The sequence below is a fragment of the Lissotriton vulgaris genome, chromosome 7 (assembly GCF_964263255.1).
Source record: "Lissotriton vulgaris chromosome 7, aLisVul1.2, whole genome shotgun sequence".
NCBI classification, from domain to species: Eukaryota; Metazoa; Chordata; class Amphibia; order Caudata; family Salamandridae; genus Lissotriton; species Lissotriton vulgaris.
The window spans coordinates 1,322,506,572-1,322,531,345 of NC_141695.1; the positions used below are offsets into that span (position 1 = coordinate 1,322,506,572).

General features: G+C 46.7%; 1 protein-coding gene across 1 annotated transcript in view; it reads left to right on the top strand.

Annotated features, from left to right (window-relative positions):
* The window catches only part of LOC147703601 (serine protease 27-like), a 269,709-nt gene that overhangs the window by 206,725 nt on the left and 38,210 nt on the right, over window positions 1-24,774 (top strand). Inside the window, exon 3 of the mRNA XM_086931939.1 lies at window positions 5,785-6,062. Coding sequence (XP_086788065.1) covers window positions 5,785-6,062 — 278 coding nt within the window. The remainder of the gene's footprint in view (window positions 1-5,784; window positions 6,063-24,774) is intronic.

Here is a 24,774-nt window from a genome sequence, read left to right on the forward strand (position 1 = left end):
ATGCAATGGCATTGATTAAAGGGTGAGAGGACCCCTCCAAAAAAAGAAACCCTGCCCCCCACACCATGGGTGCTGCAGGAGCCTCCATTATACCCCTGTTTTGAACAGGTGTATGAATGTTCCAAATGGGGATACGGGGGAGGTCAAGGGAGAGCCAAAGGTGATTTAAAGCACATAGTGCCAGATGTACTATGGCTTTTAGCGTGCCAAACGGGTCTTAGACCCATTTGCGCATGCTAAAAAACATGAGCCCATGTACAAACAGTAATTTGGGAGTTGCAAGTTAAATGCGACTCGCAAAATACTGTTTTGTGACTCGGTAAGGCCGCAGGGGCGTTCCCTTCCAAATAGAGACTCCATAGCCATGTACGGATGTTTTGGGACGACAATTGTGATTGCAAAACACTCGCAAATTATCACCTACTTTAAGTAGGCAGTAATGCATTTGCAAATGGGAAGGGGTCCCCTTCCCCTTTGCAAATACCTGCAAAATTATTTTTTAAGGGCAGGCAGTGGTAACAGGGACCACTGCCTGCCCTTAAAAAATGAAACAAAAACGTTTCATTTTTAAAAAAATGCATCCTGTTTTCCTTTAAGGATAATGGGATGCATTTAGAAAAAAGCTGCTTTATTTAAAAGCGTTCCCAGACATGGTGGTCTGCTAAGCCCAGCAAGCCACCATCCATGGGATGGTGGCTTGCTGGGCCTTACGATTCCCAATGGGGTCTCAAAATGCGAGTGCCTCATTAATATTAATGAGCCTCGCATTTTGCGACCCCATTGGGAATCGCAATTTATGTCTCTGACACAGTAGTACATAGTATATTGTGACTCGCGTACATCTGGCCCATAGAGATTGAGACTGTTAGTTGAGATTAAATAGGGGAAAATTAGATGAGATGTGACAAGAGGAAACTGAGTGAGTGGAGTGGGTGAAGAGGATGCGATATATGGAATTAGGGAGGGTAGAAAGCGTTAGTAGAGATTAGGAGGGCAACAAATGGAAATAGGGAGATGTGGATACTAAAGCAGGCATGTCAGATGTTTTTGCGTGGCTTAAGCCAAGAAGCTGAGGTGGGGCCTTTCTAGGATGAGGACCTGTTTAAAAATGTGGAAATAAAATGCTGCAGGAAAACACTTAGGGCCTGATTCTGATGCGGTTAGGAAGGCCCCCTAATGGCATTTTCTCCTTCCAAATCAGATTGGGAACGTATTTTCCCGACCCAGGGCCCAATTATGATGCAGTTAGGAACATATGCTCCCATTGAAGTCCGGGGGAGTCCAACCAAATCGTATCTGGAAACATCCGGATGCATTGTACTCCGTCAGTCAGACTCTCCCGATCTGAGGGGATCCGTAACCATTTTTAAACCTATTCAGTCTGGAAGCTTTCCAACCCGCATCAGAATCAGGCCCAAAGTATTTCATATCCAACACCTGTCGTGTCCAGCAACCCAGGAACTCACACAGGACACGATATGGAATTCTGCAAGTATTCTTTTATTTGTTGGGTTACAGCATGCATGGATCATGACCTCCTTCCTCGAGGTCCAGCTGCAGAATCCTTTTCCCTCCCCACCCCTTGACTGGATGTGGTGGCCGGTGTCCTCTCGCCCCTGCGCTGTCCCAGGGTCCTAGTGCCCTTGTCCTGGACAGGACATCTCCCCCCTTGTTGCGAAACAAACAATTTTTTTTTCTTTGAAGAAAGAAAGAGAGAGAGAGAGAGAGAGAGAGAGAGAGAGTGAGTGAGAGAGAGTTGATGATGTGCGATGGCCCATAGGCCCCTTCATTTACACCTCTTCAATTAGTCTCTTTGGTTCCATCTGTTTCCTTCTTAATCGCTCTTTTCTGATATCCGCTTGAGCTTCTTCCTTTTGTGTGTCTTTCTACAGTTCTTGCTTTGACCTTTCCGCTTCTCTTGCTTCTGCCTTGCTGACATGCGAAAGGTGCCCTGTGACGTGACACTGGCAAAACTGCCACCTTTGCCATCCGTTCTTTTGCTTTTGTCATCTTCAACTTGCCTCCGGGGATCTCGTTGCAACATTTCCTCGCTTGTCCTTCTTTGACCATCGCGATGCCCCCTTTCTTTCTTTTTCGTTTTGTCGCCTGCCTTCCTTTCTTTTCATGGGCCTTTGTTGTTGCGTTGGCTGTTTGATCTCTTGCAGCAGTGTCTTCTTGTTCCACTCTTTTTACCCTTCTTGTGTGTGATAGTCTCATTCTTCTTGATTCCCTCATCGCCGTTCCATTTCTGCTTTCTTGTGCCACCACCTGTCTTCTGTGATCTTTTCCTTGTTGGTGTTGTGTCACCTTTGCTACCAGTTCCATTTCGTTGCCATCTGACTTTGGCTCTCTGTGCAGCCTCCGGTCAGCATGTGCTGGGTCGTCCTTGACCGTCATAGCAAATCTGATCTCTTTCAATTCTTTGTGGTGCTTTTCGGTCCATGTGAAACGTTTTCCTTTGTTTGTTAGCCCCCTCAGTGGGGTGCTTGTGGCAGCATCATCTTCTTCCAGTCTTTTAGTTGCCATGAGACTCATCATTTGCGTTGTGATGTTGCTCAACAGGCACGGCGCTAGGACGTCACCCTGCAGCACGTGAATGTCCTCTTTGATCTTTTTGTCCTTATATGCTATTTCTTCTGTGAACTTGCCTCACTCCATTTCCTTTGCGTGTGCTGTCTCTCTGGCCTCCGCTCTTGCTAGGGCCAGGATGTTTTCTAGTGACGTCGGCTCTTTTAGTATTTTTGCACGGAACCCCGTGTCACCGCAGCCTTCTATGATTCGCAATCTTATTGCTTGTTTGTTGTCAAATTTGTCAAATTCACAATGTGTTACAAGCTTCCTCAGTCTGGTCGCAAAGTCATCTGGTGTTTCGTCTATTTGCTGAGACGCAGTTGCGAAAGTGTATCGTTCAAAATCAATATTTCTTTGCTGGTCAAATTTTGTTGTTAAACATTTCTTTAGTTTCTTAAAAGTAGTTGTTTCCTCTATTGGTAATGTCACTAGAAGGTCCTCAATGTCATCGCCTGCAAAATTTAGTAATAGACCCAGTTTCTTTGCCTCTGTCACATCAGTCGCTTCCATGTATCTCTCTAAATGTCTGATCCAATTCTCCCACCTTGTTCCTACTTGTGGCTCCGACAAGTTGAATGGTGGTGGTTTTCTGTATTGTGCACTTTCTCTTTCTTGCTTGGGGTCTGTCATTTCTTCTTTTCTGTGCTCTTCTTGACACTCTTTTGTTGTTTCTTCGATTATCTCTTCCTTTCGTCCTCTTTTCTTTATTGCCTGTGCTTGTTTGTTTTCCTGGTGCTCAACTTTTTCTTTTTCTTCCTTTGTTTTACTTTATTTGGCCTCTTCTGGGCTTTCTTAGTCCTTTTTCTTTATATTTCCTTTTCTCTTTGTGATCTTTTGTCCCTTTTTCTCTTCCTTTGTTTTACTTTGTTTGGCCTCTTCTGGGCTTTTGTTGTACTTTATTTGGCCTCTTCTGGGCTTTCTTAGTCCTTTTTCCTTTTATTCTCTTCTTTTTCCTTGTATACACTTGTATTATTTCTTTGTCTCTTTGTTTTATTTCTTTGTCTTCTCCTTTTTCTTTATTTCTCTTGTGTTTGCTGTCTTATCTTCTTTCTTTTTACTTTCTTTGCATTCTTGCCTTTTTTGTTTCTCTTTTGCTGCCCTTTTTTCTTGTATGTGCTTTTTTTCGTCCTTTTTGTGTTGCTTTGCCAGTGCTTTTCACTTTCCACCTTTCTTTCCCTTATTTCGCCGATCTTTGCGCTGTGCCTGACCCTTTAAAATGGCCGCCGACGTTTCCTTTGATTTGATTGGCTCCAGCGCCTGTTCTTAAAATGGCCGCTGGTGCTCTCGCGGGACTTCACGTCCAATCAACGCGATGCCTGACTCCAAAATGGCCACCGCTCTCATTCGCTGTTCCTATTGGCTCTCGCGCCTGACCCCAATATGGCCGCCGAGACTCTCGCGAGAGCTCGCGCTGCTATTGTGACATCACACGTCCCTTTGCTCTTACCGCCGTTTGCAGGCAATTTCTCAGAAGCGGTCGGGTGGGCCAGGATGTCGCTTCTTTCCTCCTCCTCTTTTTCTTGGCACATCCAGGGTGGGCACCTGGTTCTTCTTGATCTTCTGGTTCTTCTCTGATGTCGCCGTCGATCGATGTGTAACGATCTGCGTGTCGATCCGTTTTACCTTCGTCGCCAGTTGTTGTGTCCAGCAACCCAGGAACTCATACAGGACACGATATGGATTTCTGCAAGTATTCTTTTATTTGTTGGGTTACAGCATGCATGGATCATGACCTCCTTCCTCGAGGTCCAGCTGCAGAATCCTTTTCCCTCCCCACCCCTTGACCCGATGTGGTGTCTGGTGTTCCCTCGCCCCTGCGCTGTCCCAGGGTCCTAGTGCCCTTGTCCTGGACAGGACAACACCTAGAACCATCTTGTGGTGTTAACCTTGCTAGCAGTGTTGTCATCAATAAGCAGGGCGGCAGATTTGCTTTTGTTCTCCTAGTACTGCAGTCCAGAGTTGTTCAAACACATACTGTGGACCAGGATTTCATTTTTTGTACCCAATGGCATACAAATAATAATTGCCAATTAGTTGTGCTACTCTTGAAGATATATTTGACATCATATATTTATATAATATTTTGCATCCTGGTAACTGAATAATGTATGTGCTAAGAAACTGTCCTTATTTCCTGCTCATCAATCCTTTATATTAATTCATGCCACTGTCACTCTTAAAGCACTGTGTGCTTTTAGAGCCATGTTAAAGAACTTTTTTTGCAGTGATTCATACATCTTGCAGTTTTTTCTCAGCACTGTATAAACAACAGATGTTAGTTTTACCCATTTATTTCCACCCCAAATTACCAACCTTTTAAGAATGGTAGGCTGAGTCTTCCTGGCTGTGTGCTGAACTTGGGACATTCACATCACTGCGGATGGCACCAGCTTGTGTTGATTTACAACTCATAATAGTCATGAGTCATAATATTAGGAGATGCTATTTTACTCCATTTTAATTTCGATCTGTCTGCGGTACTTTTTCGGTACTCTCTGCTGTATATTTCTGGCCGCAACACGGCAGTGACTGACAAATAACAAATGGTTCAAAAAGCACACCCTTAATATATGGCTATTAACACTTCTATTAGCACTTTTGTACACATATGCCTCAACCTGCCATTAATAAAACCCATGCCCCAGGCCTGATGGTTCAGTGCACGATGTGCAGCCAAATGTATGAACGTTTTTTTTTTTGTGACTCACTATTTGATAATCACTATTAATAATGTATGAAAATGCTATTTTAAAATTTGTGATTCTCCGTGGTTCTCATATGGACCTATCTCATGAATACCAATGAGGTAGTTCACAATTTGTGACCCAGTAGGAACGACAGTGTCACAGGGATAATGGCCTGCGATATCTATGATTGCTTTGAAATAAGCATTTTAAAAAGAAATGGGATGCATTTAAAAAAAATTCAAAATAACTGTATAACTTTAATTTTTTAACCAACATTCGGTCGCAAAGCATAAAAACATACCTTAAGGTATTATTGTTTGGAAGGGACGGCATAAATACTCCCCTTCCAAAGAGTGCTTCCATATGATTTTCTAAACTCATTCAGCGATTCGGTAGCATTTTAAGGGGGTAAAAAAGTAAAGAATTACTTATTTATGTTATATATTGTCAAACACTCATGGACAACTTTTTTGCCGTTATGCTGTCTTCTAAATATATTATACCCCTGTATGTACTTGTCTTGCAGACCAATTATCACCTCGGTGTATACAGTGCGGATGGGAGCCTATAAACTTTCCATACCAAACTCGTCTGAGGTGATCTCTGAATTAGAGCGGATAATAGTGAACAGTAACTACAGCGGCGCAACCGGATCTGCAGGTGACATCGCCCTCGTGCAGCTCCAAACGCCCGTCGCCTACTCTGACTTCATCCTTCCAGTCCTTATTCCCTCAGCATCGCTACAGATTCCAGATGGAATGATGTGCTGGGTAACCGGCTGGGGAACTATCAACCAAAATGGAGGTAATAGTTAGAACTCAGCTTCGCACCGTGCTTGACCCTGGAATGAGGAGAATGTGGGAGCTTTGTTTGATGTTATGAAACTTCAGAGTACCAGGGTCATAGCCAGTGTGTAAGGGGCCGTAGTGCAAGGAAGAAATGCCCCCTTGCTGCTGTTTGAACTGTAAAGGATAGCAAAAATCATGGTTCAGTTGGTACCTTAAGCCTCTTGGCCCCAGTGCCACTGCACCTGCTGCATCATTGGAACCTGCACCACAAAGAGGGCAGCAACTGTGGAGAAGTGTGGCTCAATGGTTAGAGCGGCAGACCCTGATGCAGAGGTCTAGCCCAGGACCAGGGTTCAATTCCCCGCCTCGGCGAGTCTTGGGCTCAAAATTCCACGGGCCTGATAATTCTCAGCTCGGTGCCTATTCCAATCATGGAGTCCCACTCTGCAACTCTGGGCAATAGCTTGCTTAATCTCCACAACGGCCCCCACAACGCTAAGGATGCCTGCCCTCCACCTTGGGGGTGTCCAGGAGTGGACGCCTCACAGGGAAAGCTAGGATGGGTTCCACAGCGGTATTCGTACAAGCGCCTTGAGACCCTTGCGGGTGAGTAGTGCGCTATACAAGTATCGATTTACATTTTTACATTTAACTGTGCCATGAGTCCTCACGGATGAGTAGCCATGCTTTACAAAACCGGATTGATTGATTGACTGCTGGAGCTTCTCAGTGTAAAAGTCATGTAGGTACACAATCGAAAATAGCTTCATATTGTAAAAATTTGCTTTTAATAATTTTCTGACCAATCATACATCTAGAACATTTAAAAAATGAGCTGCCGCTGCTGGTAAAGCTCCGAGCTCATGGTCACTATTCTCCTTTGAGGAATTGATCTTAGAAATTGGGGGGCAGATTTACTAAGCCCTTGACTTGTCCTTGCATTACGCAAGGTGACACAGGGCAACGCAAGGGCTTAAATTAGATTTACTAAGTCATGCAAAGCCATCTTGCGTGGCTCTGCGTGGCTTAGTAAATTCACCTTGCATTACTCTATGCTAAGAGGGCATTCCTTGGGGGCACCATGGACATGTTCATGTCTTCATCCATCGATTTTAGCACATTCACAGATTTACAAAGACTTATAAATGCTCCAAAATGGTATGGCTTCCCAAAAAGGCATAATGATGACAAATATATTTATTTGGTATCAATCACAAAGGAGAGTGAGGAACTGTGGTAGTTAGTTCACTTCCCCAAGGAATGTAAGTAGTAATCAATAGGAGCTATATATACAGATAACGCTCATGTTATGTGTGTCTCAGAAAGACATATTAGTTTATATGAAGGCCCTTTCCCACCAACCTAGTTGGTGGCATGCTTCATCATAGGGCCCCACCTGAGGCACCGAGTGTGCCTCTGGTGTGCTGCGACGTCTGTTTACAGTGGAGCGGAGAGTGTTAAATGAGTGTGCATTGATGGTGGTAAGAGTGAGGTTTAAAAACTGTCCTAAGGGTCCCAGTGTCCAAAGGATGATTTATTAATGGGCCCTTGGCAGAGTTAAAAACAAGGCTTTTGGACGTGGTAGGAGAGACTTATGTTCTCCCAAGTCCGGTGTGGTCAACTAGTTTCAGCCAGGCCTCGTATTAAAATCTGTCTTTCTTCAGGACCTAATTGTGAAGGGTGATTTAAGGAACTATATGATATATGTGTTCCTATGTGAAGCACTTGCTAAGGTGCTTTAACTGTAAGAGGAGGATTTCCTCTAGGTTTGTACTTCCTAAATCCGGAAAACAAGTTCCATGAGACTCTGGCGGGGATCCGAGACAATGATTCACTTTGGCGTGATCTCAGGATCCGCTATTTCACCTGTTGCGGCCATCATTGGTCGCAACAGGTGAAATAGCGGGCCCAGTATGTCTAAACAGAGTGTTGCAGCATGGGCTTCAGAAGCCAACACTTACTGAGCGCTTACTTAAGAGGATTCAAAAATGTAGTGGGACCAAAGAAAACAAAATGTCTTTCGATGTAATGCTTGAGTGAGTCCCTGGGTATCCGCCATATACTGATGAATGGATTGTTATCTCTTTGACAGGCTCATAGCTTTTGAAGGGAAAAGTTGGTTCTTAACTAGATTTGGAACATTAGTACAATTTACTTCGGAATACATGATATGTTTAGTAAGATGATTGTATATCAGAATATGTTTGACACAAATATTGTGGCCAAAATATCATGTATAAGAATATTACTCCATTGGGTATAGAGGATAGGCTTGTAGCTTGCTGCTGAAGGCTATACGCCCTGAACCTGCGGCTAGGGCCTATAACAAGTCTACCAGTTTCTCAAGCATTGGGCAGGGTTGTGACAGGCACCTTGGTGGTCACCACCTGGGACCATATTATGGATAGCATGCAATTTCCTTGTTTGGGCCACAGCGCTCCTTAAAATAAGTGTGTCGGGTGCAAACAGGGAAAGTGTGCCTTATTACATTGAGGGCCTGATTACTGGTTTGGCGGTCTGACCACCCGAACACTGCAGCCACTAGAAGACTGCAGAGTAGATGGGCAGAGTAGGTGGTCTTCCAACCACCATATTACGAGTTGGCAGGGGTGCCCATGGTAAGGCTGCGGCGGTCTTGTGGTGGTTAGCAATGGGTGTCCATATCTATCGATGCCTATGTGTAAATTTCAGTTGCACATGTGTTGAATGTACATATTGATGATACATGTGGCAAATATCACCAACTCATTGCCAGAGTCTGTCCCATATATGACCAGTCCAAGCAAGAGGTATAAGGAACAAAATGGACTTACCTGTATTTCGTTGCAAACAGGGTTGTATTCTTCGGGGTGAAGAAGCAGCTGTGAAGGGGGACCTAGAGCAAGGGATTTGGGTTAAACTCTGATGGGTAGAACAGGAGAGTAGTATGTATGCCCTTGTTCCCTCGTTTCCACTGACTTGAAGCCAGCTGTCCTACCTCCGCTGTCCGCTCATTGGAAAGCCAACTTATGGGCAGTGGTGAAACTCCTCAGTGCCGCCCTATGGCAGCTGCTTTTTCCCAACCATGTCCCCAGTGGTATGCAGTGTGCTGGTGGAGTCAGCGGTTCAGCTGCAGCCTTTGCAATATCAAACCACCCATCTCGTAATACGAGGGTAGGTCAGCTTTGAAGCAGCCACTCCGTGTTTTACTGTGTAGGCGGCCCCCGGGGCACTTCTGTAATACGGTCCCTAGAATCCTTGTAGGCATTAAGGACACTCCTGACAATTGTCTTGATGATGAGTCGGCCTCCTGGCGTTGGTGAGTTGGGAGTTAGCTGTGGAGGTTGGAGATCATACTCAGCCTATGCACATTCCTTGAAGATCTTGACTCCAGCTTTGGCACAACCTTTGGAATGGAGCAACATGTTCTACTTGGATAAACTTCTTATTTGATATTGGCACAGTCTACTCAGGCACACTTCTCAGGTGTAGCAGCACCATCTGCTCAGGCACACCTCTCTTATCTAGCAGATCCGTCAACTCAGGCTAAGCTGGTGTAGGGACACAGTCTGAACAGGCATGCTTCAGCGATGTAGTAACATAGCCCTATCTGACACACTTCTTCACGTGGTACCTGTCAGGGACCGTTAAGGTGGAGAGAGTGTGGTGCATGCTTGTCTGGAATCTCAGGTCAGTCTCCTTAGTCTTCTTCCTGCCGGTTGATCCATGCTATTGGGGTTCAAGCTGCTCTGATGCTTTATACCTGTCACACCTCTGCATGGTTGCAATACTACTGCCCTCTCTTGTTAGCAATTTAGCCTCAATGCACTCCTGGTCAAAGGATTAGCTCCTTCCAATAAGGCAAGATTCCAGATGATGTTGTCATACCACTGGGAAGCTGGCTGTTAGGCAGACACCAGCTCTAGTTGCACAGCAGTCCTTTAAGTGCTCTACGGAGTACTCCCTCCCATGGTCAACAAGTACTTGTAACTGGAACAATAGGTAGGCCAGTCAAAGCAGACATGGGTTGTGGGTTCTCTGCCTAAGCTTTCAGAACTGTTTTGGGTACGTTTTCTTTGCATCTTTCCCCTCTATGCTGTACTCCACACAATTCACCTGTGCAGTGTGATGCTTTCACAGCAGACTGATTTTCAGCCTGGAATACCCACAACAGAGACACAGAGAGGTGTGAGTCTTCTGCACCGGGGGTTTAAGAGCCACATTGAACAGAGATCAGAAAAGAGGCAAAAGGCTGGCCTTACTTAAAGGACCATTCTCACTCTGAACAACACAGATTTCAGTCCTTACGCCAACCACCTACCAAATTGCAGTTCTCAGGAAGACAAGCCAGCACTGCAGCCCCCCTCAACAAAATGACCTCATTGAATGTCTAAAAGAGCCCTGTCTAATTTTTCCCACATCCATTCTCCATGTCTCCTCTTGCCAGCTTCAGGAATGTCATAAATACACATCCACTGTCTGGGAAAGGAAGCTCGCCTCCATCTTGTACACAGGAATAGGCCTGGGGATTTCAAATGGAATCCATAGGCCTCCATTACTCTGGCTCACTTATACACAGATTGTATCTTCCATGAAGTGACACACACACAGATGTCTAATATGCACTTTGAATTTTAGCAATAGGATCTGGATTAGTGCATATGAGTGGAACACTTACACAAGTGGGCCAGTTTGCCTTTACCCCAGTGACACAGATAACAAGGTCTGGTCACAACTAGGGATCCACAACCTGGTGTGCTGGCATCCCTTCTCTACATGCTAAACCCATTACAGGGGCAGTTGTCCACTTTCAGACAAATGAGTGCACCCTTGGTACACCCTTCCAGGTCACAGGACACGTCCAGGACCTCATCAATGTCAGGGGACATATCTGGGTCTCTGTGTACACACACACACACTAGATGAGTTTAAGAGTAGGGCCAAAATCAAAAGCCAGGAGCCCAGATACTTGCAGTTGGGCACTCTAGACACAACTGTACACAACTGTACACCAAACAGGGAACATCTCCATTCAACCTGTCTGCGACTGTTCATCTCCATAAAGTCTTAAAAATTCTAAAAGAAAAAAAAAACATTGAAAGCACCTGTTGGCCATTCAAGGTGCACCATAATGTAGAAGCCAACACGTCCCACACTAATTTCACCATTACCAGCTGACAATGCACATCAGCATACATGTCAATGAAATCCCAGCATTCACTGTGGCACTCTCAGAAGTCATTCTATATGAAGCAGCAGGGTAGATCACCCGACAAAATATGCCTTGTAGAATCTCATCACAGTGCTTAACTTGTGTCAAAATAAAGCCAACAAGCAAAGGTGTTGACTCAGCGGGTTAATGCATCCAATGTAGGAACCTGCATGTGAACTTGTGGTCACAACCTGACATTTCAAAGGATTCACTCAACATGGAATCCATAGTGTACGAAACGAGGAATATGGTGAGGCGATGTTAGTCAGGAAAATGTAGATGCAGAGAATGGAAAAGACATACCAAAGCAATCAGGAACCCAGTAGGGGGTGGGCAATCAAAGAACACAAAAACACACACTGTTGAGGGCCTAAAGGACATGCAGGCCATTGTTGAAACATAAGGTATTCTCTCCATCCCTAGGAAACATCTGGAGAATGTTTGAGACACCTATCACTAAGGGAGAGGCTTAAGAACCCCGGCAAGTCATCAGGCAAAGGTGGGCTGCCATCAGGTTTCTTCAATATGTTCTTTACACATTCTTTTCTATCCACAACTGACTAACTGACCAAGATCTATAATTAATTTTCTGAGGAGGTGGGTGGGCTGCAAACAAAGCAGGAGGTATTCATTGCCTTGATTCCCAAATGAGGTAAGACTCATGAAGAATGTACATCATGCAGGCCAATATTCCTCCTAAATATGAAGATTCTTGCTAATAAGCTTGAGCCCTGGAGCCGTTTTGGTAGAAGTCGATCTTGTGGGATTCCTTAAGTGCAAGGAGAGACAGTATTCGGGCAATAGAAAACTTGGCAGAAAAAGCAACAAAGTAGGTCATCCCGATGATGTTATTATCAGGATCAGCTGGTTCTGCTTGGAAGCTGTCCTGCATGGGGTGGGATTGGGACCTAATATGCTTAACTTGGGAGTTGGTAAGCTACATTGCCAAAAGGTCAGATTCACTGTTAGTGGTGTCATTCTGAGTCCTTTCCCTTGGCATGGGGTGTGAGACAGGGATGTCAGTTTTCGCACTTTGTATTAACAGCCCTGTAGGAATCCATCCCTGCTTTATTTGAATCCCTAGATCAAGTTAAATGAAAGGCTGGGGCGTGGCCAACCCGGCGACCTAGATGGCCTCATGGCAATGAAGCTCCACTAAGCGCAGCCCTTATATTCGCCCATTGAGCAACCCATCCCTCAAAAAGGGCACAACATGCCTGCTAGACCCTGCAGGACCCTGCTGAAGATGGAGATCTTGGGATGGTGACTAGCTGTGGCGGCAATATAACTTGCTCCTCTGCAGGTCCTCCACTGTGACCTGACATGGCCTTCGGAGGTCCCGTGGGGACAGAGCTGCGAGTGAGCCTGGGGGGGTGGCAGCAGCATCCATGGTACCTTGCAGCAGGGAATCACATCCGGGAAGCACCCGACGAGACCCTATCTGCTGTGCAGGCCCGAGTTGGGACTTGGCTGCGACACCGCTGATTAAGGCATTGGAGGCGCACACCCAGCTTGTTATGCAGAGGATTCAGGGCTGCGACTTCTGCCTGGGGTGATCCAGGCCTGCCATTCCACCAGAGTTGCCTGCCAGCCGCCTCTGTGTTGGTGGCCTGTCAAAGTTACACTTGACCCTTGGGTAAGGTTTAGATCACCCACTCATCATGCAGATGCCTACAATAGGGCCAGGGGGCGATCGTGTCTGCATGTGTGGCAATTAAGGAATAGGTTACAGTGAGCCAGAACTCCTGGCTGTGTTATGATCTCCAGCCCTCTACCTTCATTTGCATGATCTGGCAACCCTTGTAGACTGGCTCTGACGTTATTGCTGCTGTGGGGGGTGGCCAAATCTACCTTTACTTTACTTTCTGGCCTGCCTGGCAGCATGAGACTTGTCCCAGGCTGTATCATAGGGGTGAGCTGGGAGGCTTAACTGTGTACCTCTGGAGCTGAAATTTGCTTCTCGCATTTTTCACTTGCTGTCGCTTTCTCTCTTTGGATAGTGCAGGCTGACCTGGTGCCTTTCCACATTGTGCTCCCTGCTTTACTGGCAGTGTTGTGGTTCCATGTTGACTCTGGGTGCTCTTTTTCTCTGCTGACCTAGGCACTATACAGGCCCAGTGACTGGTGTTCCTTCCCCTGTCACCACTGTGCCGACTGTTTTGCTGGTTCTGCACTGCATGCTTGCACATGGCTGCTCTTCTATGAACTGCCTACTATTATGGCTGGTTCTAGTGCTCTTCCTGATGTTTTTATGTCATGTAAGAATGACTCGACCATCAGAATGTGAGGCTCGATGGTGCAAAGCACAGAATTTCAGAGATTAAGGATAGCAGTGCTGACATACTGAAGCGCCTTCAACAGTAGAGCGCATCCTCAAGACTAGTGCAGCCAAGAATGAAAACTTGGAAGTGAGATTTCACTGTAACAATATTCGTATAGCTGGCATACCAGAATCCACCAGCACGGGGAGATTGGATGTCTTTGTGGATACCTCTTAGCAGAGATTTTCAACAAGAAGTCATTCACTGATATTTTTGTGGTGGAAAGAGTGCACCACACACTCTGTCACCGGCCAGTTCCAGGAGCGCCACCCCAACAAATTATTGCCAGACTCCTCAACTTTAAAGATTGCAATGCGCTCTATGAGTGGCTCAGGATAAGCATTTGCTTTAATGCCAGGTATCTCGCATTTGGTCCCAACTACACCCCATTGGTCCAAGAGGCACATCGCAAACATTATGGATGTTAAACACACCCTCCAAAAGATGGTACTCAAATATGGGATGCTCTATCCTGCACGCCTCTGGGTGTAATTTGATCTGTTCAACACCCATGCAGATGACAAGAGATTCTCCAAGAACCACCCTTCTGGTGACTCCACACCTAGCACTACCCCAGGTGCTTGCAACTGCTGTGGATCTGGAGCCCACCTCCCCAGAACTTGTTCATGGTAAAAATGCTCTATACACTCTGATACTCTATGAAAGCAGCCAGCTGCAGCTTGTTATATGTTATGAGATGCCTCTGCAGGCCCATGCCAGTGGTTTATACAGTGAATTATATTGTGTCCTATTATTGCTTCTTCTATTGCTCAATTACTCAATGACTTCTTACTAATTTTCAATTATGTTCCTTCTGGACTTGCTTATACGGATGTTGTCCCCACTATGGTGAACACCACTATGTTTATATGTGTTCTCTCTTTTTGGGATGTTTGGGTTCTCCATCCTTCTTTTTGGGTGGAGTGTGGAGAGGGGGTTATTGTTTGTTTGTTTGAATTATCCTGTTTTGAAGCCTTCCTACTGCTGTGGTATGCATTGACTTTACCCCTACCAGTCTTATTCATGTGGTATTCTGTCTTTCAACATTATGTCTTCAGCCACTACTAGAGACAAGGACCAACGACTCTCCTGCATGACATGGAATATTAAAGGTTTGAACAATCACCGAAAGGTGAAACAGGTTCTCACTTACTTATGCTGCCGTGGAGTTCAGGTGACCTTTCTTCAAGAGACACGTTGGGCTCCAGGAATAGACTGTAGTTTTGCATCCTCCTAGGGTACACATCGCTATTTCTCTCACTCTAATTTCTATTCATGAGGGGTGTGAATCTTGATACATAGTGGGGTCCCTTTTCAACAGATGCATACTGCCTTGTACCCCACTGGTCAGCACTTACATGTGAATAGATGGTTGGCAGGTCGAGCAGTATTACAGGTCAGGGTATATGCACAAAATACCGACTCCCCAGACTTCTTTGCTGACTTATCTTCCCTAATCGTCTAGGACCAGATGGATTATATGACATTGGGAGGCGACCTGAATCTTACTTGGCAGCCAGAAATTGACTGCACAGGCTCTACATCTATTTTTAAACCCCACTCTTTCAAGGGTTTTACTGACCTTTTTGACACATTTCATTTATAGATGCATGGTATCATAAATTTCCGAGGCGACGCAGGTATACTTTTTATTCTGCCCCGCATAATGTGTGGACTTGTGTTGATCATTGGTACATTACTCCGGGTGCTATCCTGTATACACCGTTGCACCCTTTCCCTTATGCTGTCAGATCGTACTCCTGTGTGACTCATGTTACACATACCCATGCAGGTTACTGTGGTCCGACAGATGGGAATTCCTTCTAACCACACTATTTGATATAATCTTTTGCTTTGAAGTTTATGAAGCCATTATTGATTTTTTTCCACTAATCTAGGCTCTGTTGGGTGCCCCTCTACTCTATGGAAGGCTATTACGTCCTTTATGAGGGGTGGTGTATCTCGAAGCACCCAGGAGAGCATCCTGCCATTCCAGCTCACCTAACTGAGGGGCCAATTAGGATGGCGGTGAATCCGCATCCTCCGGGCCGGCGGAAGCCACCGCCGGCCTGGAGAATGCGGATTCACCACCGCGGCCACAGAAAACACCCACCGCCAAATTAGGATGGCGGTGGGATTGCGGTGGGACCAGCGGCGGACGGCAGGTCCGTCCACCGCTGATCCGCGGGGTGTGGAGGGCTATTTGGTGGCGGTGTCTGCAAGACACCGTCAGCCAAATTACGATGTGCATTGCAACATGCTTTTCCACGCCGGCTTTTCCGCAGTGGAAAAGCATGTGGTCTTTGGTGTTTGGGGGCCCATTGCGGCCCCCCGGGGTGTCAGGGGGTGGGGGGTGCACATGGGAGGTACCTAAGGTACCCCCCAGCATTTACATGCACAAAGCGGCAGGCACAGCGCGGTGCCTGCCGCTTTGTGCATGTAAATGTAAAACATGCATCTTTAACCTTGCGGCGGGTGCTGCTTGAAGCAGCACCCGCCGCAAGGTTAAAGATACAGGATGTGACCGCCAGGGTGGCGTTCACATCCTAATTGCACCGGAGGGACCACCGCTGCCCCTGCGGACGGTCCCTCCACCTCGGGGGTGGCGGACGGACGCAGGTCTGTCGGCTTTCCTAATAGGCCCCTGAGTTAGAGGACAAGCTCTGGGCACTAGACACTGCTGACTGGAAAATCTAACCAGCCCATCAGGTCCACAATAGATCCAAATTAATGCTTGAGTTCCACAACCTCCCCCAACGTGACACTGCCTTCCTGAGAAAATATGCAACAGCGTGTAGGTATAGTGAGGGTAAGCATCCCAGAAAACGCTGCCTCGCTTGCTTCGTCCCCATATAAAGCCACCCATGTCACTCGTTTGAGCCGTCGGGATGGCACTTACATTACAGATGACGGGTTTATTCTAGCAGGCTTTACTGACTATTATAATGCGCTTTACACTTCTTGCCCGGGCACCGGTGAAGAGGCTCTATCTAACTATCTGTATAAAAACTTGCCATGGTGCGACTTGAGGCCGACCAACAACAATTCCTTGCCTCCCATTACAGGAAGTATTACAGGCCCTAGAGGTCCCGAATGGCTCTACAGGCGGCCACTCTGTTGAGTTCACTGAAGACTTTTACAAACCTTATAAACCGCTTCTGGTCCAGCATTTATTAGATATTTTTGCTGAATCTTTTGAATGTGGATCTGTCCCCCCTACACTACAGGAAGTTGCCATTATGGTCTTAAGCCAAACACGCATCATTTCCACTGCTCCTCATACCGCCCAGTAGCTTTCATAAATTTCAACACTAAAATACTAGCCTTTCTCTATTATTGCATCGTATAATTGCCCACATGCAAGCTGGCTTCACACCACACTGTTCTACTTCAATAAATCATCGCACTTTATTTGCAGTGATCAACCATATCTCTCCCTCTGTGCCCTCAGTAGTTGGGCTATTAGATACTGAAAAGGCATTCAATTCACTTGAATGGTCCTTCCTATTCCTATTCCTACCTATTCGTAGGACACCCCCGCGGCACACGGCCACCAGCTGTCGCGTGTGCCTCCCGCCTGCCGCTGCTCTCAGCCTCGCTGAGCCTTCCCTCCTTCTGGCCACGCCCCCCGCCGCCGCTCGTTGTTGTCCCGCATTTCTGCCATTCTGTTGTTTAGTGTAAAATTGTACTGGATTTTGTATTTATATCCTTTGTTTTCCTTCTGCTTGTATTGTTGCCCCCCCTGTGCTGTTTTCCCCTGCGCCCACCCGCCCCGCTCCCCGCTTCCCGCTTCCCGCCGCCGGGAGTGTGGACACGCCCCCTTCCTTCTGTGCCCTCCCCGCTCCCGCCTCCCAGCTACTCCTCCCTCCCTGCACTTGGCCATAAATGGCGACCGTGCGGCACAGGTGAGTGTGACCTATTCGTAGGACACCCCCTTCGCCATAAATGGCGACCGAGCGCACGTGCAGCGTTGACGCGCAGCGGGCGCGCCGATTGTGCACCGAAGGCACGCCAAAGGTAGGCCCGTCTGCGCCCGTCCGTGCCTGGACCGCGCCCAGTGCCAGGACCCCTGGCTCCCGCCGACACCAGCCCACCCGCCGGACCTACGACGCCACCGAACTCTACGCACTCAACGCCGATCGAATCCCGGGCTGCTATCGAGCCACCCCGAGACGCACCCACGGACCCTTCTGCTGCCACTCCTGCAAGTTCACCTGCATTCGGACCTGCACTACTCCAGCACCGACCAAGCCAAGCACCAGCAGCAACCACCTCAAGTGCATCCTGCTCAACACCCGCTCCATCCACAGACACGCCGTCGAGCTCTAGAACCTCCTTGACACAACATCACCAGACGTCGCCTTCCTCACGGAAACCTGGATGAACGCCTCCTCAGCGCCTGACATCGCCATCGCCATCCCGGACGGCTACAAGATCATCCGGAGGGACCGCGTCAACCAGACAGGAGGAGGCATCGCCATCCTCCACAGGAACACCATCCGCATCACGACCAACACCGACGACACCCTCGCACCCGCCGAACACCTGCACTTCCAGATCCACATTAACCCCAAGACCACCCTCAGAGGCACCCTCATCTACAGACCCCCGGGACCACGCACACAATTCAGCGAAGACATCGCCGACTTCATCAGCCCGCACGCCCTCCTCTCCACTGACTACATCCTCCTCGGGGACCTCAACTTCCACCTGGAGAACAACAACGACCGCAACACCACCACCCTGCTGGACAACCTCGCCAACCTCGGTCTCAAGCAGCTGGTGACCACCCCCACCCACTACGCCGGACACACACTCGACCCCGTGTTCTCATCCAGCAAGGACATCACCTTCAGCCACGCCACCGGACTCCACTGGACGGACCACAGCTGCGTCCACTTCAGCTTCAGAAGGACCACGATCCACCACCACCAGCAACAGGTTGCATGCAGAAGCTGGAACAAGATAATAGCCGACCAGCTCGCGACCTCCCTGTGCATGAACCCTCCCACCAGCGCAACGAACCCAAGCCAGGCGGCCTCCTACCTCGCGAAGTGGATCAGCAACTGCGCAGACGACCTCGCCCCTCTGAAGACCTCGCCTAGCAGACCCAGCAGCAAGAAAGCCCCATGGTTCACCGACGAACTCAAGAGCTCCAAGAAGAACTGCTGAGCACTCGAGAAAGCCTGGCGCGGAGACCCAACACCGAACAACATGACTGCCCTCAAGCTCGCCACCCGGAAACACCACCAACTGATCCATGCCACCAAGAAAACTGCATTCAAGGAACGACTGGACAACAACGCACACAACAGCAAGGAACTCTTCAACATCGTTAAAGAGCTCTCCAACCCCAACGCCAGAAACAACGACATCACCCCTTCGCAAGACCTCTGCAACTCCCTCGCCTCCTACTTCCACAACAAGATCGCGGACATACACAACAGCTTCAGCACTCAACCGACGCACGCCATGACTGAACCACCGCCCCCCACCACCACCCTCCCGCCTGGACCCCGATCAGCACCGAAGACACCATCCGCACGATGAACTCCATCCACTCCGGATCTCCGACCGACCCCTGCCCTCACCACGTCTTCAATAAGGCCGACGCTGTCATCGCACCCCACCTGCGGGACATCATCAACACCTCCTTCGACACCGCTACCTTCCCGGAGAGCTGGAAGCACGCCGAACTCAGCGCTCTACTAAAGAAGCCATCAGCCAACCCCACCGACCTCAAGAACTACCGCCCCATCTCGCTGCTCCCGTTTCCTGCAAAAGTCATCGAGAAGACCGTCAACAAGCAGCTGGCCGCCTTCCTTGAGACGAACGGATCCCTCGACCTCTCGCAGTCTGGCTTCCGGGCCAACCACAGCACCGAGACCGCCCTGATTGCAGCCACCGACGACATCCGAGCCCTGCTCGACAACGGCGAAACAGAGGCCCTCATACTCCTAGACCTCTCCGCAGCCTTCGACACTGTCTGCCACCGTACCCTAGTGCAGCGCCTCAGCAACGTCGGAATCCAGGAGAAGGCACTGGAATGGATCATCTCGTTCCTCGCCGGGAGGACGCAGAGGGTCCGCCTCCCCCCGTTCAGATCAGAAGCCACCGAAGTCATCTGCGGCGTTCCTCAAGGCTCCTCGCTCAGCCCAACCCTCTTCAACGTCTACATGAGCCCCCTCGCAGCCATCGCACGCCAACACAACCAGACGATATGCGGAAGTAAAATCTACCGCCGGGCCGCGCTCGTTTTCAGAGACAGAAGCCGCCCAGTAGAGCAGACGCGCGTTAGAAACCGGCTCTGCACTGTGTAACTCCTTCGTGATGGTGAGTGTAAATGATGTCACTCAGACCTACCTTCTCGATCTCAAACGCGCTTTTACTAACCCACGGGGCTGGCATTAATTACCCCCGCATTTTACTTGTTTTTAGATTAAATAAATCACCGGATGTTACACGAGCAGTCACGTAGGAATTCACAACATATCGTGGCTTAAACTATTATAACGGAGACATCACCAGAGCTATTATTGGTGAGTAAGAAATGTATGAGCTGGCCGTGTATTATTAATAAGAACCCACACAATCTAAATAGAACTTACCGATAATACATATGTATTGCTTAAATTGCAGGATATTGGAAACTAACATAAATGGATCCTAACAATTAATAACAAACTGCCAGTGAATAGGATTATACAAGGACTAATGCCTTCCTAAATAGGTGAGTGTTGTATGACGGGAGGGTTGACAGGGAGCCCCTCTTCTAGACTGATTCTAACAACTGTGTTTGGTCACAGATATTCAGCCAATATATAAGAAGACCGACTGATGGAATTGAACATCAGGATGTCTAACTCTTGAAGAACTGGTAAAAACTATTTTTCCCATTAACACTCTAATATAGTGCAGAAATCCAAACCTGAGGGTTTTTAATATAATTTTTTTAATTTAATCAACAGGCGCAACCACTCCTATCTGCCCCCGTCCTGAAGAAGACCCGCTAGAGACCCATAACTAAGGTGTCCCAGGGTCAAAACGTCGACATACTCACAAAAAGGACCAGTCAACCATGTCCAACATAATACATCCATTGAATATAATTTGTTGGTCTTGAGTATCAGCTTAAAGAGAATTGGCCTCTCTAATTTATTCTTCCCCTACTATAGACCTTTTCACTCACATGTATATAGATCACTTGATGTCACTGTGTCACATTTATCTCACATTATGTCACTTTGCTCACCAAACTGAATTGTTGCGCCGTTTTTTGTAAATTTTATTGCATATTGAAAATTGTCAGTCGATAAGAAAAAAGAGAAAAAAAGAGAAAACCATGAATGAGAAATGATTTAATGATTAAAATGCCGTACTGACCCTTTTTCAGTTTTTGGTTTTTGCACTTCATGGCCTAATAGAGGCGGCATAATAAGTAGAAATGTTATGCCTACATGGGAGTTAAAGATAACTATATGATTTAAAGCAATTTTGGTTGTACCCGAGGAGCCATTGTTGAAACTATTACTGTATTGCCCAGGTTCTGAGGGATACTGGGTTACCCCATAAGGAATTCTCTTATCTAAGTGCAGGTGTGTACCTGCGAGGGTCTTTTTACTCTCATTGAATGTTGTATTGTTTTGTACTGTATTTATGTAAATTGTGTCACTGAACATTTCGTAAACCTAATATGTCTGATAAAGAAATATTATCATACACCGAAGAATATATTGCAAAACTGATCAAGGATCAAGGCACTTCCAGTCTTTTATTGGGGAGTGATAGATTGCCAGCAGATGCTGGCCTGAATGAAAAACTTATAAGACTAGAGCGGCTTGAGAAAAAACTGATCAGATCACGACTCCATGGTCATGTTCTGACCAAATATCTAGAAGCCAATATAATTCCCCAGGGCCTACAGGTTCGTAATGAGCCGGGAATATTTATAGACGTCCCTAAGTTCCGTGAAGGCTTCAGTCACGTGGCCAATAACTGCTCCAGGCACTGGATGGTGCTTGGAGTTGAAACAGCTATTGAGTATGTGAAAAAGTTGATACAAGAAATAGCAGATCTAAAGGCCGAGATATCAGGTGACTCAGCACTCACCAATGCAAAGGAAGCATTGGAACGTGCTGAGAAAGCATTGACTGAATTCAATACAATCACACTTGGTAGAAAACTAGACAAGTTAGCGAAGGACGTTAGGAATTACGACAAAAAGGTAACATATCCCTATCTGGCTGACGACTATTATCAGCAGGATAGTCAAGGCTTTTTTACGAACAAGGGAAGACAGGGGCCACGTAGGTTCTACACTTTCTCAAATTCATCAGTGGGAAGTGGTTCAGAACCAGACACCAATCAACCGTCTACAAGTAGTTCAGACCATCAATTACAGAACCCTTTTTTAGGGGAAGGTCCCACGAGAGGGAACAGAGGCGGAGGGAGACAGCAGAATTGGGATCGCCCCAGGAGATGGGGGCGGGGGAGACCAACACAAGGCCGAGTCAGGTTCTACCAACCGGATACACATGGGGAGATATCAACAAGGAGACAAACCTATCGTTGGTGACACCATGTAGAAACCCCATCTTAGACAAATCAAGTAACAGTGGAGAGTATGTTACAAACATAGAACCGTTACAACAGATATCAGAAATGGGAGGTGTAACAATTCAAATCACACCTTTAGAACAGCTGAACCCCTTGCAACCCACTGAAGTCCCTCTTGCTACGAACTGTCTAGAACTACCTTTAATGATCCACAATCATCAAAATAACATCATTGCACCGAGTCGTGATCCTGCTGTAATTGACAACCAGGATCCGGTGGTCAATCTATCTGACTATACCCTAACAGATGTAGAAAGGAGTATTTTATCTAAGGGGTTGTCATTTGTCCCCACGGTTATACCTGACTCATTCCAAATAAGGCTAGAACTACAAAGGTTTTTCAGAAAGATCAGACTGAAATATTTCTTTACACAAAACGATTCTTCCCCTACAAGATCTGCAACGATGTTCAGACCAATCTCAACATTTACACCTGCCTCATTTATGATGAGTGAGAGGATATTGGCTTTTGAGAAAGTGGTATTAGAAGAAGTCATGAAAACAATGGAAGAACGCAGATATATAAAATATAACACGAGCAAGGAGGAGAAGGATGCACTATATGGATTGTCAAGTAATGATGCTATAGTGATAAAAGCAGCGGACAAAGGGGGAGCCATTGTGGTACAAAATACACAAGACTATGTCTGCGAAATCAACAATCAACTCCAAGTACAGGATAGTTACATCAAGATAAGAGGAGACCCAACCCCTGAAATAAGAACACTGATTGAAATCACTACCAAAAATGGATTGGATAAGGGTTTCTTAAGTCAACACGAACATGACTTTTTGAACCAACGGGAACCCAGAATCCCGACAATATATGCATTGCCCAAGGTGCATAAGAGACTAGAGAAACCTCCTGTTAGGCCCATAGTATCGGGCTGTGGCTCAATTTTGGAGCCCCTCAATAAATTCATTGACCACTTCCTACAACCATGGATCTCGCATACCAAATCATATGTACGTGACAGCATGCATATCATACAACTCCTAGAGGGACAACCTTTTGATGACAAGAAACAGATGCTGGTGACACTGGACGTGTCATCTTTGTACACGTCAATCCCACAGGAGACTGCGATTGAAGTCATCAGAACTACGTTGGATAGAAGAGAAAGACCACACTGGATACCGACCGATTTCCTAATTGACATCTTGGAAATAGCGATGAAGAAAAATTTCTTCCTATTCAGAAATCAATTCTATTATCAGTGTAAAGGGGTGGCTATGGGTGCTACCTATGCCCCAAGTCTGGCTAATATCTTTATGGACCAATACGAAGAACAACATCTATATGACCTAAATAACCCCTACCTACACAACATCGATGTATGGAAAAGATACATCGATGATGTGCTCATGATTTGGTCAGGGACAGAAGTTGAATTGAATGAATTCTTCTCCTGGTTAAATGCCCGTGATAATGACATCCAATTCACCATGGTTCATAACTCGGAATCCATTGACTTCCTGGATCTGACATTCAAGGTGGAAGATGGACAATTGTACACCGATCTATTCCGTAAGCCGATGGAAAGAAATACCCTGTTGATGTATGGATCTCACCATCCCAGGAATCTAAGGGACAATTTGCCCTATGGGCAATATTTAAGGATAAGAAAAAATTGTTACAGGAGAAATGACTTTTTCCGTGCATCTGAAGACTTGACGTCAAGACTAAGGAAACGGGGATATCCTTCGAGTCTACTCAGGAAAGCGAAAAAGCGTGCCTGGTATCAACCAAGGGAGCAGCTTCTTGAACCGAAAAGCAAAACTGATGACACTAGGAACTTAGTTTGTGTAACTACATTCAACACTAAGAGTGCGGACATTAAAAAAACTATAAAAAAGTACTGGAACTTAGTTGCAACCGATCTGCAGACCAACGAACCACCACTATTTGCATTCAAGCGAGGACGAAATATCAAGGACGTAGTGACTAAAGCATTTCTGGACCCTCCAAAACAACAGGACCTACGGAGTATGTTAAGTCTGCCCCCTATGACTGGTCATCACAAGTGTGGGAACTGTAAGGCTTGTGACCTGTGCCAAGAAGGATCAAGCTTCACACATAACTCTAGAACATACAAATTGACACATTTCACTAACTGCAATAGTACCCATGTGATATATACCATCAGTTGTCCATGTGGTCTATTATATGTGGGGCAAACAACACAAAGAGTCAAAACAAGAATCCTGCAACACATGAGCAGACTTAGGTGCAACACCATCGGGGCCCCGTTAGTTGAGCACTACGGTACCCACAAACATAAACCAGAAGAGATGAGGTGGAGAGTCCTAGAGAAAGTGAATATTGGACCAAGGGGTGGCTCCTTAGTTAAAACATTGAACTACAAAGAATGCAGGTGGATACACTCTCTGAATAGTGTACAACAGGGTCTGAACGAACGAGAGGAAACAGCTAGACAAATGGGACAGCTTTGATTTTACCTGGGGGGTCAATACGACATTGTTCATATACCTGTGTATAAGGAGTCTCTTCCCATATAGCATGGTTTTGATATATACAGATTGTCTAATGCTGCAGTAATGCCCTAATCATAAATGAGAATAGCAGTTACCCTGTCTGA